At 42.3% G+C, this 12500-nt stretch overlaps 1 protein-coding gene and 1 long non-coding RNA gene across 10 annotated transcripts in view; both read left to right on the top strand.

Annotated features, from left to right (window-relative positions):
• Positions 1-10709: 10709 nt before the first annotated feature.
• Positions 10710-12500, top strand: part of LOC135116523 (PRKCA-binding protein-like) — an 11794-nt gene continuing 10003 nt past the window's right edge. For 2 of the 9 annotated variants that reach the window (XM_064034043.1, XM_064034048.1), the window contains exon 1: positions 10711-10867. Coding sequence is in view for 2 of the 9 variants with exons in the window: in XM_064034051.1 (XP_063890121.1) it covers positions 10827-10867 (41 nt within the window). In the remaining 7 variants the exon portion in view is untranslated. Of the gene's footprint in view, positions 10868-10922; positions 11059-12500 lie in introns of those variants that run through there. The other 7 variants (XM_064034044.1, XM_064034049.1, XM_064034045.1 and 4 more) reach the window with 5 other exon arrangements.
• LOC135116527 (uncharacterized) overlaps positions 11065-12500 on the top strand; it is a 1606-nt gene continuing 170 nt past the window's right edge. Inside the window, exons 1-2 of the long non-coding RNA XR_010276369.1 lie at positions 11065-11776; positions 11828-12500. The exon at positions 11828-12500 is cut by the window's right edge and continues 170 nt beyond it. This is a non-coding gene — a long non-coding RNA (uncharacterized LOC135116527). The remainder of the gene's footprint in view (positions 11777-11827) is intronic.

Raw genomic sequence — 12500 nt, forward strand, 5'->3', positions numbered from 1 at the left:
TAATACACTTCTCTCCTTCCTTACTTATTACCTAGTTTCCTACTCCTCCTCCTCCTCCTCCTCCTCCTCCTCCTCCTCCTCCCTCTCCTGCTCCTCCTCCCTCCTCCCTCTTCCTCTCTTCCTCCTCCTTCTGACCGTGGGAATCTCAGTAGCCAAGAGGAGTTTCACGCTTCAAGTATCCTGGAGGAGGAGGAGGAGGAGGAGGAGGAGGAGGAGGAGGAGGAGGAGGAGGAGGAGGAGGAGGAGGAGGAGGAGGAGGTTACGTTCAAGCAAGTGGGAGAGAGTACACCTCCACTTCCTTCCCTTTCTATGCCGTTAAATAGAGGAGGAGGAGGAGGAGGAGGAGGAGGAGGAGGAGGAGGAGGGTGAAAGATCAGAGTTTCTACGTAAAATATTTTATAGTTTCAATAGTAATAAGAAAAAGGGAACAACAACGACAACAACAACAACAACAACAACAACAAAAACAACAACAACAACAACCAACAAAAATGAAGAAGAAGAAGAAGAAGAAGAAGAAGAAGAAGAAGAAGAAGAAGAAGAAGAAGAAGAAGAAGAAGAAGAAGAAGAAGAAGAAGAAGAAGAAGAAGAAAAAAAAACATGAGATAAAGAAAAAGACGATGACAACGATAAACAAGAACAAGAAAATAACAATTATGAATGAACCACGACCACCACCACCACCACCACCACCACCACCAAGAAGCAGAAGGAAGCAGCAGAAGAATCAGAACCAAGATGCGAAGTACATACAGACACACAGACAGGCACGGACAGTAGGTAATTACTCTCTGGCTCATGAACTACCCAATGGCCCAGTTAGCGAGGCAGTAGGGGAGTCCATGAAGCGCTGTAACAAATGTACTAGCGCTGGGAAATGACACAGTGAAGAGTTTAGCACAGTAGCAGTAAGGAATGGGAAGATGAAGAGATGAAGAGGGTGATGAGAAGTGATGAGGGAAGTAAAGAGATTGGATGGGGAAGGGAGGGAGAGATGGAGAGGGTGAGTGGTGAGAGAGATGGTGAAAACTGTAATAGTAATGAGAGAGAGAGAGAGAGAGAGAGAGAGAGAGAGAGAGAGAGAGAGAGAGAGAGAGAGAGAGAGAGAGAGAGAGAGAGAGAGAGAGAGAGAGAGAGAGAGAGAGAGAGAGAGAGAGAGAGAGAGAGAGAGAGAGAGAGAGAGAGTACTGAAACAAAACCAATATTCACACAACCATTAGTAATATAGAAAAAAAGAAAGTAAAAAAAGAAAAAAAAAACAATTCACAAACAAAAATAAAAGTCACGAATTAACAAACAAATAACGTAACTAAAATAAAGAAAAAAGTAGAAGAAAATAGCACATATATTAAAAGAACTAAATATATCACAACAATTCTACACATCTATAATGATAAAAAAAAAAACTAAAATACTTGAGTCACCCATTTTCTTTCAACAGTTTTCTCTCTTCACCGCTACTACCACCACCACCGCTACTACTACTACCACCACCACCACCACCACCACCCCACGCGGCGCCAGTGACATAATCCAAGTGTTAACTATGGGAAACTCGCCCAAAATTACATATACTGCTGAATTTCTTGCATAGAGCGTGTGTTTATAAGGGGATTATGTTATTTTTAAGTTTGAGGGGGCGTGGTTGGTATGATGGAGGAGGAGGAGGAGGAGGAGGAGGAGGAGGAGGAGGAGGAGGAGGAGGAGGAGGAGGAGGAGGAGGAGGAGGAGAAGAAGAAGAAGAAGAAGAAGAAGAAGAAGAAGAAGAAGAAGAAGAAGAAGAAGAAGAAGAAAGAGGAAGCAGTAGCAGCAGCAGCAGCAGCAGCAGCTGTAGTAATAGTAGTAGTAGTAGTAGTAGTAGTAGTAGTAGTAGTAGTAGTAGTAGTAGAGCAGCAGCAGTAGTGGTGAAACAACAACAACAACAACAACAACAACAACAACAATAACAGTAAGACCACTACCACCACCACCACCACCAACAACAACAACAACAACAACAACAACAACAACAACAACAGTAAGACCACCACCACCACCACCACCAACAACAACAACAACAACAACAACAACAACAAAAACAATAAAAAATCACACAAATCAACCAAAAAAAAAAAAAATAAATAAATAAACAAAACAAACAAACAAACAAACACATTCACCCACACCCACACCCATCCAGACAAGACTCAATTAAACAATCCCTGGTCTCCTCTCCCACCTCCTCCTGCAGTAGACGAGGGAACTTCGAGATAAAGAGATAAGGGCGATAACTCCTTTCTTTCTTAGCGCCCCCGTGTTCTCAACCAGCGCGTCGGCAGGGCGTGTGGCTATCAGCTGGCTACTGGCGGTCGTGTAGCCAGATGACGAAAGGGCGATAGGGAGAGAGAGGCAGAGGGAGGGTGAAGAGATACAGAAGCGACAGACTGACAGAAAGATAAATAGACGGAAATAGAGAAATAGACAAAGAGATAAGAAGATAAATGTGAGAGAGAGAGAGAGAGAGAGAGAGAGAGAGAGAGAGAGAGAGAGAGAGAGAGAGAGAGAGAGAGAGAGAGAGAGAGAGAGAGCATATACTGAAATAAAACATTACTCGCAACATCAATAATGTAAAAGATGAATAAAATAAAGGAAGGAAGAAAAAAGAAAAAAAAAGAAATGTATTAAGCAAAACTATATTTTCTTTACCGCAACTAGCTAATTTCAAGACGCTTTTTTTCCCGCCATTTCTTTTTTTCTTTTAAATATTACATCTATGAAAGCCGCAAACATTTCTTTAAAGCAAAATCCATCAACGGCATCTAGGTGGCTATCAATCAATTAACTAACTATAATAACTACCCATATATCTAACTATACCTTCCTTCACTTCAACCACTAACTAATATTTCCACTGTATTTCTCTTATGTGACTTTCGTATGACTTCTAAACTATCAATATATCCATCTATCTATCATTTTTTCCCACTAACTAATACTTCCACAAAGCTTTTCTCTCTTGTGACGTTCAAATAGTAGCGGTGCACAGCCAGCCAACCCCAGTCAGCCCCTGCAGTACCCCTCATGCTGGTAGCGAGCCAGTCCCAGTGACCCGATAGGCAACAAGGCGGGTGCAACAAGTACGTTACTATGTGTGGGAGTGAGATAAGAGAGTAAGGTGATGTAACTTGGTGATAAAGTAAAAGGGGTCTCTCTCTCTCTCTCTCTCTCTCTCTCTCTCTCTCTCTCTCTCTCTCTCTCTCTCTCTCTCTCTCTCTGGAAGTGTGTGTGTGTGTGTGTGTGTGTGTGTGTGTGTGTGTGTGTGTGTGTGTGTGTGTGTGTGTGTGTGTGTGTGTGTGATAACTAACAAGAATAAGCATGAAAAATCGAGTCAAAAATACGAAAAAAAAAACACTAAATAAAAACCAAGCAACATATAAAAAAACAAATTTCACTCACGACCAATTAATTTTCCACACACACACACACACACACACACACACACACACACACACACACACACACACACACACACGATCAAATCCACCGAAACAAAACACACGAACAAGACAAGCTCCAAACATGACCATCCCCAAGCAAACATCAATGCACACTTCAAAACACCTCCCTCAACCTCACAAACCCCACCCCGCACATCCCTTCACCAGCACAGTCTCTGCCGGGGAGCCTTGAGAGACGAGGACCTTACAATCATGATATCTTGTGCTTTACTGGGCGCGTGTGTGCTGTGCGTGAGATCAGGGTGTGTTGGAGGGCTACGGGCTGCACGACCTACCCTGAGGAGGAGGAGGAGGAGGAGGAGGAAGAGGAGGAGGAGGAGGAGGAGGAAGGAGGAGGATACCCAGCCATAGTCACCTACCAGCATCCTTTTCTCACCTTCCTCTAAGCTTTCTCTCATTAAATTTTCACATCAGCCTCGTGTTTCTATGTTTCTTGATAGTGACCGGGTTGTTTTAGGGCAAGTAACCCCTGTGACGGGCGCGGCAGGGCAGGGCAGCAGGGTGGTGAGGTGGTGAGGTAGTGTGGAGACATACAGCATCCCCATCTCCCTCCTCCCTCCTCCCACGAGTCCCTAATGCCAGAGTTTATTTACTGGTGCGTTATGAAAGCTCAGGGTTCAGTCTGTATTATTCCCAGGGTGTGCTGAGAGAGTGGTGATGGTTACTGGTGTCTGGTGTGGTGTAGGGGAGGGTTTGTGTGGGGGAGAAGTGGCTGGTAAATTTGCGGTATGGTGAGCAGTGGCATCCTCCTCTCAGCTGCTTCTCTCTCTCTCTCTCCCTCTCTTTCTCACTCCTCTACCCCACCATGACCATCTCCCTGCTTTACTCTGCCTCCCTGGCGCCTCGTGCTGCCCAGGGAGGGGCCACACACGTGCTCTTCACCTCAATGCCACCTGACACCGCTCCTCTGCCTGCTCCGAAACATGCCTGGGAATATAGGATCAAAAATTCCCACGGTAACCCATATTTTCCCAGGACTTTCAACCCACACTGAATGGGGGCGCACGCTCTGCCCTCTGGCGGACGGCTCGCACACTTTCCATCCTATTTCCCTCAATTTTACAGTTATTTCGCGGTGCTGGTGCGGCATTCCCGGCGAGACACGCTTGCTACACCCCTGCCTGAGCCGCCGCCAGCAGGAGCAGGACAGGGGCCGGCAGGTGTGGCTATAAAACGCAAAATTCCCACCACCAAGCGCCGCGTTCACACGGGAAGTTTGAATACTTTTTGTTTACGCTCGGCACAAGGGCACTTCCCGGCTAATAAACTTGTCCTCACTGCCCTCCCCCGCACTTACCTCACGTCACATCCCGCAGGCAGCCTCCACATGCAATCCTGGGTCCTCTAGCCACTTACTGCACACCACAGACACACGGTAGCTCATAAATCCAGGGCGCGAGGGAGCGGTGAATGACAGCCTCCTCGCCCCCAGAGCTCCATGTGCAGGGTACGGGAGGGAGGCGAGAGGGCGGGGCAGGGAGGGGCGGAGGGAGGCCACGGGTGAAATACCGCTACTGTTTGCTACCCACTACCCCCTCATGACCTGATAGGCTGGTACTGTGGTCTGGTATGAGGAGATGAGGATGCAATACTGTGAGTACCGGGGCAGCGGGAGAGGGAGATGCGGAAGTTATCGCTCGGTGAGTAAAATCTCCCAATATTACGGTCACTCGCGCTGGGCATCTGCTCTCAAGCGACTGTGTTCGGATCCCTGGCTGGCGCGTGACTTCGGCTTAACGCTACACGGATATCGCCTTACTTTCACTCCTACACCCACGAACGCATATCAAAACACAAGATAATAATAACAAAACACTATAATAAGATCAGTTATGCGTTTTAGGTAAATTTAGATGTAGTTTTAAGTGAACAGCAGAAAAAAAGGAAGAAATAGTGTGTGTGTGTGTGTGTGTGTGTGTGTGTGTGAGTGTGTGTGTGTATGTGTGTGTGTGTGTGTAAGGCAGAGGGTTAGAGTGGGTTTACCATCGACATAATTTAGCTTCTATCTCTATTCTACAGCCATGTGGTACTACAAACACACCCTGGCCTCTGTGTTATCAATAGTGTTCATTTTCTGTATGCCATCTGTATTTTGTATAGAATATCATATATAATACAAGTAACGTCTTTGTGAAGGTTTTAGTTATGGTGCCTTAAGGAGAGAGAGAGAGAGAGAGAGAGAGAGAGAGAGAGAGAGAGAGAGAGAGAGAGAGAGAGAGAGAGAGAGAGAGAGAGAGAGAGAGAGAGAGAGAGAGAGAGAGAGAGAGAGAGAGAGAATTATAAACTATTTCCCGTATGTTTCCAGTTTTAAGGTTTCGTCTGTGGGTTCATCTCTCTCTCTCTCTCTCTCTCTCTCTCTCTCTCTCTCTCTCTCTCTCTCTCTCTCTCTCTCTCTCTCTCTCTCTCTCTCTCTCTCTCTCAGCACCGGAAATTCTACTTCTCCATCTATGCCTTCAATTATCATCTCCCCCGCCTTCCGTTTTCTTCCGCGGTCCCATATGGTACACTCGCTTCACCTCGCTTCCTACCACTTCATTGCACGTCATTGGAATGTCGATTGTTCTTTTCCTGCCCGTGTCTTCAGTTCCCTCAAGTTCGTAACACTGCTGCTAACTCATCATCACCACCACCATCATCACTATCCTTGTAACTGTCATTTAATTTCGCTTTATCTTTTTTTTTGTTTCCCTTCATTATTATTATTTCATTTCATCCTTTTTTCTTTTTTTTAGTTTCCCTTTCTGATATCGACTGTTTTCATTGGTTGGTGATACGTAAAATCATCATCATCATCATCATTTGGTTAAACATTCCTATTTTTTTCTTTCCTGTAATATTTTCCATTGATTAAAGATAGAATCATCATCATCATCATTATCATTATCATCATCATCATCATCATCATTTCATTTAACATTCTTATTTTCCTTTCCCGCTATTCTGTTACAATATTTCCCGTGGTTGGCGACAGAATCTGGATAAAAACCTCTTCGATTTTCAAGTGTCAAAATATTGATAATTTACATTTATACGGTATGATAAAGTTAGTGTGTGTGGACAAACATTTTCTTATCCTTTTCTTCTACTTTAACCCTTTTATCACTGTTGTTGTTGTTATTGTTGTTGTTGTTGTTGTTGTTGTTGTTGTTGTTGTTGTTATTGTTTCATTTAACATTCAGCCCATTGTGAACATTCATAAGATCACAGAAAGAAAAGAGAGTGGGAAGTAAATTTTGTCTATTCTAGGGTTCACTAAATTAATGTCATAGAAACTATAAAAAATTATGGGAAATTTTATCAAGATCTATACCTTATCTTATATTTAGTATGGCACCTCCAGTCAAGCAGAAAAATAAAAATAACTAACTCAAAACAGAGGCTACACACATCAATGGCCTGTATTAAAAAACACTGCTCTATTTTCCAAGGCCACAGAGATGATTAGCCAAATTCTCAAGTGTTTCTACTGTCCATTATATAGAAATCACGTTAATCTGTCTCTGGAACCACAAAAACACCATTAAAAAGCCGCATCACTTCAACAAAACCCTTTGGAAAGAAGAGGAGGTGCAGCCAGAAGCATTTCAGAATGTGAACCTAAGAGAGGAACTTTTCATATAAATCAAGGCAAGAGATAACAATGGTGCCACTATCGTCTTGCAGCAGAAAATGGTGCTGTTAAGTGTTATCTGCTACCACTCCATGGAAGGCAATTGCTCAGCCCTTTACTTCAGCCAGACTCAGTTAAGATAATGTCTCACATTTTATCTCTTTAATTACCTACATTATCATTACATTTACAGGTACAAGACTGGTGATGCGGTTGAAGACAGTTATAAATAGAATATATCTACTTGTAATTTGGTAAGATTAGTAATAGTAACATCTCATATTTTTAATTAATTATCTGTAGCATTATCACCATTTTACATTTGAGAAACTGGCCAGAAATCAAAAATAATAATAAATAAACTTCAAACAAAACACTTAACCACCACTCCTTTCACTAAAACACCAGCAAAGTTAAGAATAAAGACTTTTTATTTTCAGAAGAATCTCAATACTGAATCATTATTGTCAAAACAAAACACAGAAAGGTGGCAGACTGAGAGAGAGAGAGAGAGAGAGAGAGAGAGAGAGAGAGAGAGAGAGAGAGAGAGAGAGAGAGAGAGAGAGAGAGAGAGAGAGAGAGAGAGAGAGAGAGAGAGAGAGAGAGAGAGAGAGAGAGAGAGAGAGAGAGAGAGAGAGAGAGAGAGAGAGAGAGAGAGAGAGAGAGAGAGAGAGAGAGAGAGAGAGAGTCATACAGTTACCTATTACAAAAACATACTAACCAAAAGTAAGAAATATGAATGTCAGAAGTAAAGTGTGTGTGTGTGTGTGTGTGTGTGTGTGTGTGTGTGTGTGTGTGTGTGTGTGTGTGTGTGTGTGTGTGTGTGTGTGTGTGTGTGTGTGTGTGTGTGTGTGTGTGTGTGTGTGTGTTAATGAAGCTGGTAGGTAAATCATTGTCTTGGTGGGAAATACTGATATATTATCACTCTCTCACACACACGCATACAAAAAGTTATCAGCACTGGGCCAAGGACAAGGCAAAGATTAGTCAAAGATTAGTCAAAGCATTAAAAAAATATGGACTTCTTCACATGGAAACACATAACAGAAAACAGAGAAAAGAACAATACTAAAAAACTATATAAAAAATTCTATACAACAAAAATAAAATATTCTTTTTTTTTTATATGTGAAGAAAGGAGACCAAAAGTAAAAAAATAAATAAATAAAAAAAGGGAGGAAATTTTTGCCATTTCCAAAAGATAAGCAGAAGAAAAATCCTATAATAATATTTCAGAAGAGTAAAATTATCAAGTTTAAGGGCATCACTGGAACAAAACAGTGATATAGAGAGGAGAACAGCAGCACATGAACACTCACTGAAGCAGCTGTAGTGGTCTTCCTCAAGGGTATGGTGTTGCCTGTCCCTCAGCCACAGGTCAGCTGTCCCGCAGCACGGCACAGCATTGCACTGCCCTCCTGCCACACCAAGAGGGGGAACAGGTCAAGGTTCATCACTTCACACTGGACTCTTAGGGATATTCAGTCTTCTTCCTAATACTATTACCATTATTACTACTACTAGAGTTCTTCCTATTACTACTACTAGAGTTCTTCCTCCCTTACTACTACTACTGCTACTGCTACAACTTCCTCTCCTCCACTTGCTAATACTACTAATCTTCTTTTTCATAACACTATAACATTATCCAGCACAATATTATCAATAACCTACACTGTTGCCCTAATGAATGTCTACAACAAAATAACAAGTAGATTGTGTAAACAGAATGGAACTTGACTCAGTCCCTGGTCTTCTCAATGGCTAAGGATGTCCTCCCTGCCTGACAGCCACAATTACCAACTCAGACTTTCCTGGCCTGGCAATTCTGTCCATCTGTTGTACCAACTTTGAACAAGTCTCATCCAAAGTTCCTGACACATTGTGAGCCAGACTGTTCAAGTAACCACAGCAACACCAAGATGAAACATATGCATATTTGTCTGTAACTCAGCATGTCAAGTGGCTTTGACATGACAATAAATAAGACAAGAGTATGTATATCAATTATTTTGGTCATCCTTTATAATAAGACCATCATGTAGGACACAATGTGGCCTTGCCATAAATGTAAAAATCTTTTTGGGGACGAGTCTGATGTTGGTGTAATAGCTCGGAGAAAGTGGTGCGTCTTGGATTTTTTCCAAATCCAATGAGCTCTGCACCACTCTTTAAGGGAGTGTCCGGTTAGGTTTGGTAATGTTAGATTAGGTTAGTGTCCTTAGAGGCTATCCCAGTTATGGTTAGATTAGATTAGTTAGATTAGGATCCTTAAGGGGGTTATCAGGGTTAGGAAGGGGTGTCCAGGCAGTTAGGTTAGGCTAGAATGTCACCTCATTCTTAGACTTTTTCTGTGAATGTCCAAATTTGGCTTCCCTCACCCTAAAACCCTGCTTTCCCACCAGGTCCACAAGCTTGCTTGAGGGACTTGGAGATTGGGGGGAAGGGTGTGGGAGCAGACCTACTGTAAAGAATTACCACTGTTTTTCACCCCCTCCTCCTGACTCCTTTAGGAAGCAGCATATTGTGTGGGCTTTGCTTTATACATTTTATTCACCCTTGTCCTGTCTCCCCAACACATTACAGAGTGCTATTCATAAGGTGCCCTAGCCCTGTCCAGCGCTGGGGTGTGGAACCACAGCCCTGCCAGCAGCACACACCACCACAAGGCAGGGGTCTCAACACAGATACTATATGTAATAACCTCTAAAAATATGCGTGTTTTGCCGTCACCACCACTACCACTACCACCACTACCATACAAACAAAATCACCACTACACAAGCAACACTACAATCACTACACACACACACCACCTCCACCACCACCACCACCACCTCCACCTCCATAACCACATCACCACCACCACCACACAAACAACAGAAAACTCAGTCACGCCACGATACAGTTCTGCACCACCACCACCATGACCACCACACAAACACCACCACCATCACCACCACTCACCTTCCTCGCACCCTGTCTACGCCTCCCAGCCACGTCACTGTCACCCTAGGCACACAGCAGGTCACCAGCACGCACGCCGGGCCACAGTCAGCACGGGGGAGATAATGAGAGGGCAGAAGGGCCAAGCAGGGTCTTTCCTTCACCCAAAACAACACAACCAAAACGGCCACGGGCGGGCACGCTCCTGATGATGATGATTGTTGTTATTTAATCTCCCCAACGGTACTTTTTGTATTTTTCCCCTCATCTTCCTAAAATTGAAATGATAAATGTCTTTAAAGAAAGTCTAGAATATCATTTATTTATTTCTTTTAAGTTAATCCCTGAAACTAAATTTGATATGATAATTTGTCCGGTTTGATTACAACAACAATACTTTTATGGGGTTGTTTCCTCACTACATTAGCAAAACAAGGAAATTGTATTGAAAAAAATATAAATTTCTAGTCAATATTACTTTTTCTCACCTGCATGACCTTCCCGCACTTAATTAAACATCTGTGTAGCATCTTATCTGTTTCACCATACCTTCTACCAAATCCTCTCACTCTCTGGTATGTCTTCCTGTTGTGTTTTGATTTATCCACACTAGAAATATAGTTAAAAGCTACTGACATTGCAAATTCTCAATATTTACATTCAGTGATAAGAAGGCCACAAGAAGAAGAAGAGGGTTGGGGGCTGGAAGTCTTGCACTTCTATTTTTTATTATTTTTCCATTCCCTGCCTCCTCACTGCCCTTTGCCTGGAGTATGGACTTGGAGGACGACTTCTGCCTTGAGGAGGACAAGCTGTGAGTAGTGTAGAAATAATGTTAAATAAGAAAATGAGGAATATCCGTGACTGACATCTGTTATCTCGTAGTTGTGACTTACGACACGTTGACAGATTGTCAGGAGTACTGTTTCCTTTGGTGCCTCCTGAGTGTTAATGGCCCTCGTTTTGTTTAGTTTTGTGATTTCACTCTGTGGATTTCGAGTAGAGGTGATTTAGCTCTTTTTCTTTAAATATCTATGTAACTACCTACCACGACTTACAGTACTATACTACAACTACTACGATAAATCTTACCAATAGGATCTTAAATATTCATTGTCGTCACTCTCCAGCCCCAACAAACTCGGGGACTTAATGAGAGTCGGGGTCTTCGGGTGGGGAAGGCAAAAATAAGTGAAATTTGGCCTTCGGGAATTTTTGTGCTAACGGAGCAAATATGACTAAAATATGGGTTCTCAAACCCAAGCTAACCTAACGGGGGAGCTATGCCCCCTCAATAACCCTTACTAATTTAATGTAATGTAAAGGGGGATTTTGCCCCCACTTGAGGCGGCAGGTGTCTCCTATGGGCGGCTTGGACTATAGGGGTTGTACAGTGTACAGGGATGCGGCTTCTTGAAGAAAAGGTCCACACGTTGTGTTGTGATTGACAGATGTAGCATCCAACACACGAACACACACACACACACACACACACACACACACACCACTCTGTGTGCTATCACAGGAGCTTCATCTTTGTGGACTTAGAATTTGTGAGGCACCTGCTAGATATTTAAAGAGCTGCTGTGGACACACTGAAGCTGACCCACAAATGAAACCACCACAGATGTGTTGCACCTGAAGCACCGCAGTATTGTTTGTCAATATTTTGCTGCTTTGTTGAGATGCTATTGGTAAGATTATCTCTACTACTACTACTACTGCTACTACTACTACTACTACTACTACTACTACTACTACTACTACTATGAAGACTACTATGAAGACTACAACTTCTATACCACCTCTGCCTCAGATACTGTTGCTCTAATCATTACTACTCTTATGACTACCATTCATTAACTTAAAATAATTCTTGCTTTCTTCTTATGTTCACATACATGAGTATTTGAACAAAACATAACCAGTCTGCAGGATAAGGTTATTTAACATACCAACTCTTTGCAGGTATTATGTGTGTATAGTGTTGGGCATTGAAACATTAAACTTATAACAGATAATTGCCAAAATAATCATTAGATTTTCATTAACCTCAGATAATTCAGAATTCAGATTATTCCATTACTAACATTAGAAAAAAAAATTCAAGTCCCATTAGATCTGTTTTAAAACTCATTACTTAAAAGTCACTGTCAGATTATTGTCAACTTTCAATAACATAATATTTAATAAACTATTCCATAATTCACATCGCTCAAAAATCTATATGTATTATGTATCAATGACCAACACTGCCAGTAAGTATTACTCAGATATTTTCAGTGTCATATATGTATATTTGTTGACTGATAACTATTGTTATTTATATGTTGTTTATTTATTTATTTTTTTCCCATGCATCTTGCCTGTAGAAAAGCTTGAACAGTTAATTTTGTAGTACTTATAGCTGTCTCTGTATGGAGGCATTAAAGACACATGGCTGTTTA

Source organism: Scylla paramamosain, chromosome 31 (assembly GCF_035594125.1).
Source record: "Scylla paramamosain isolate STU-SP2022 chromosome 31, ASM3559412v1, whole genome shotgun sequence".
NCBI lineage: Eukaryota > Metazoa > Arthropoda > Malacostraca > Decapoda > Portunidae > Scylla > Scylla paramamosain.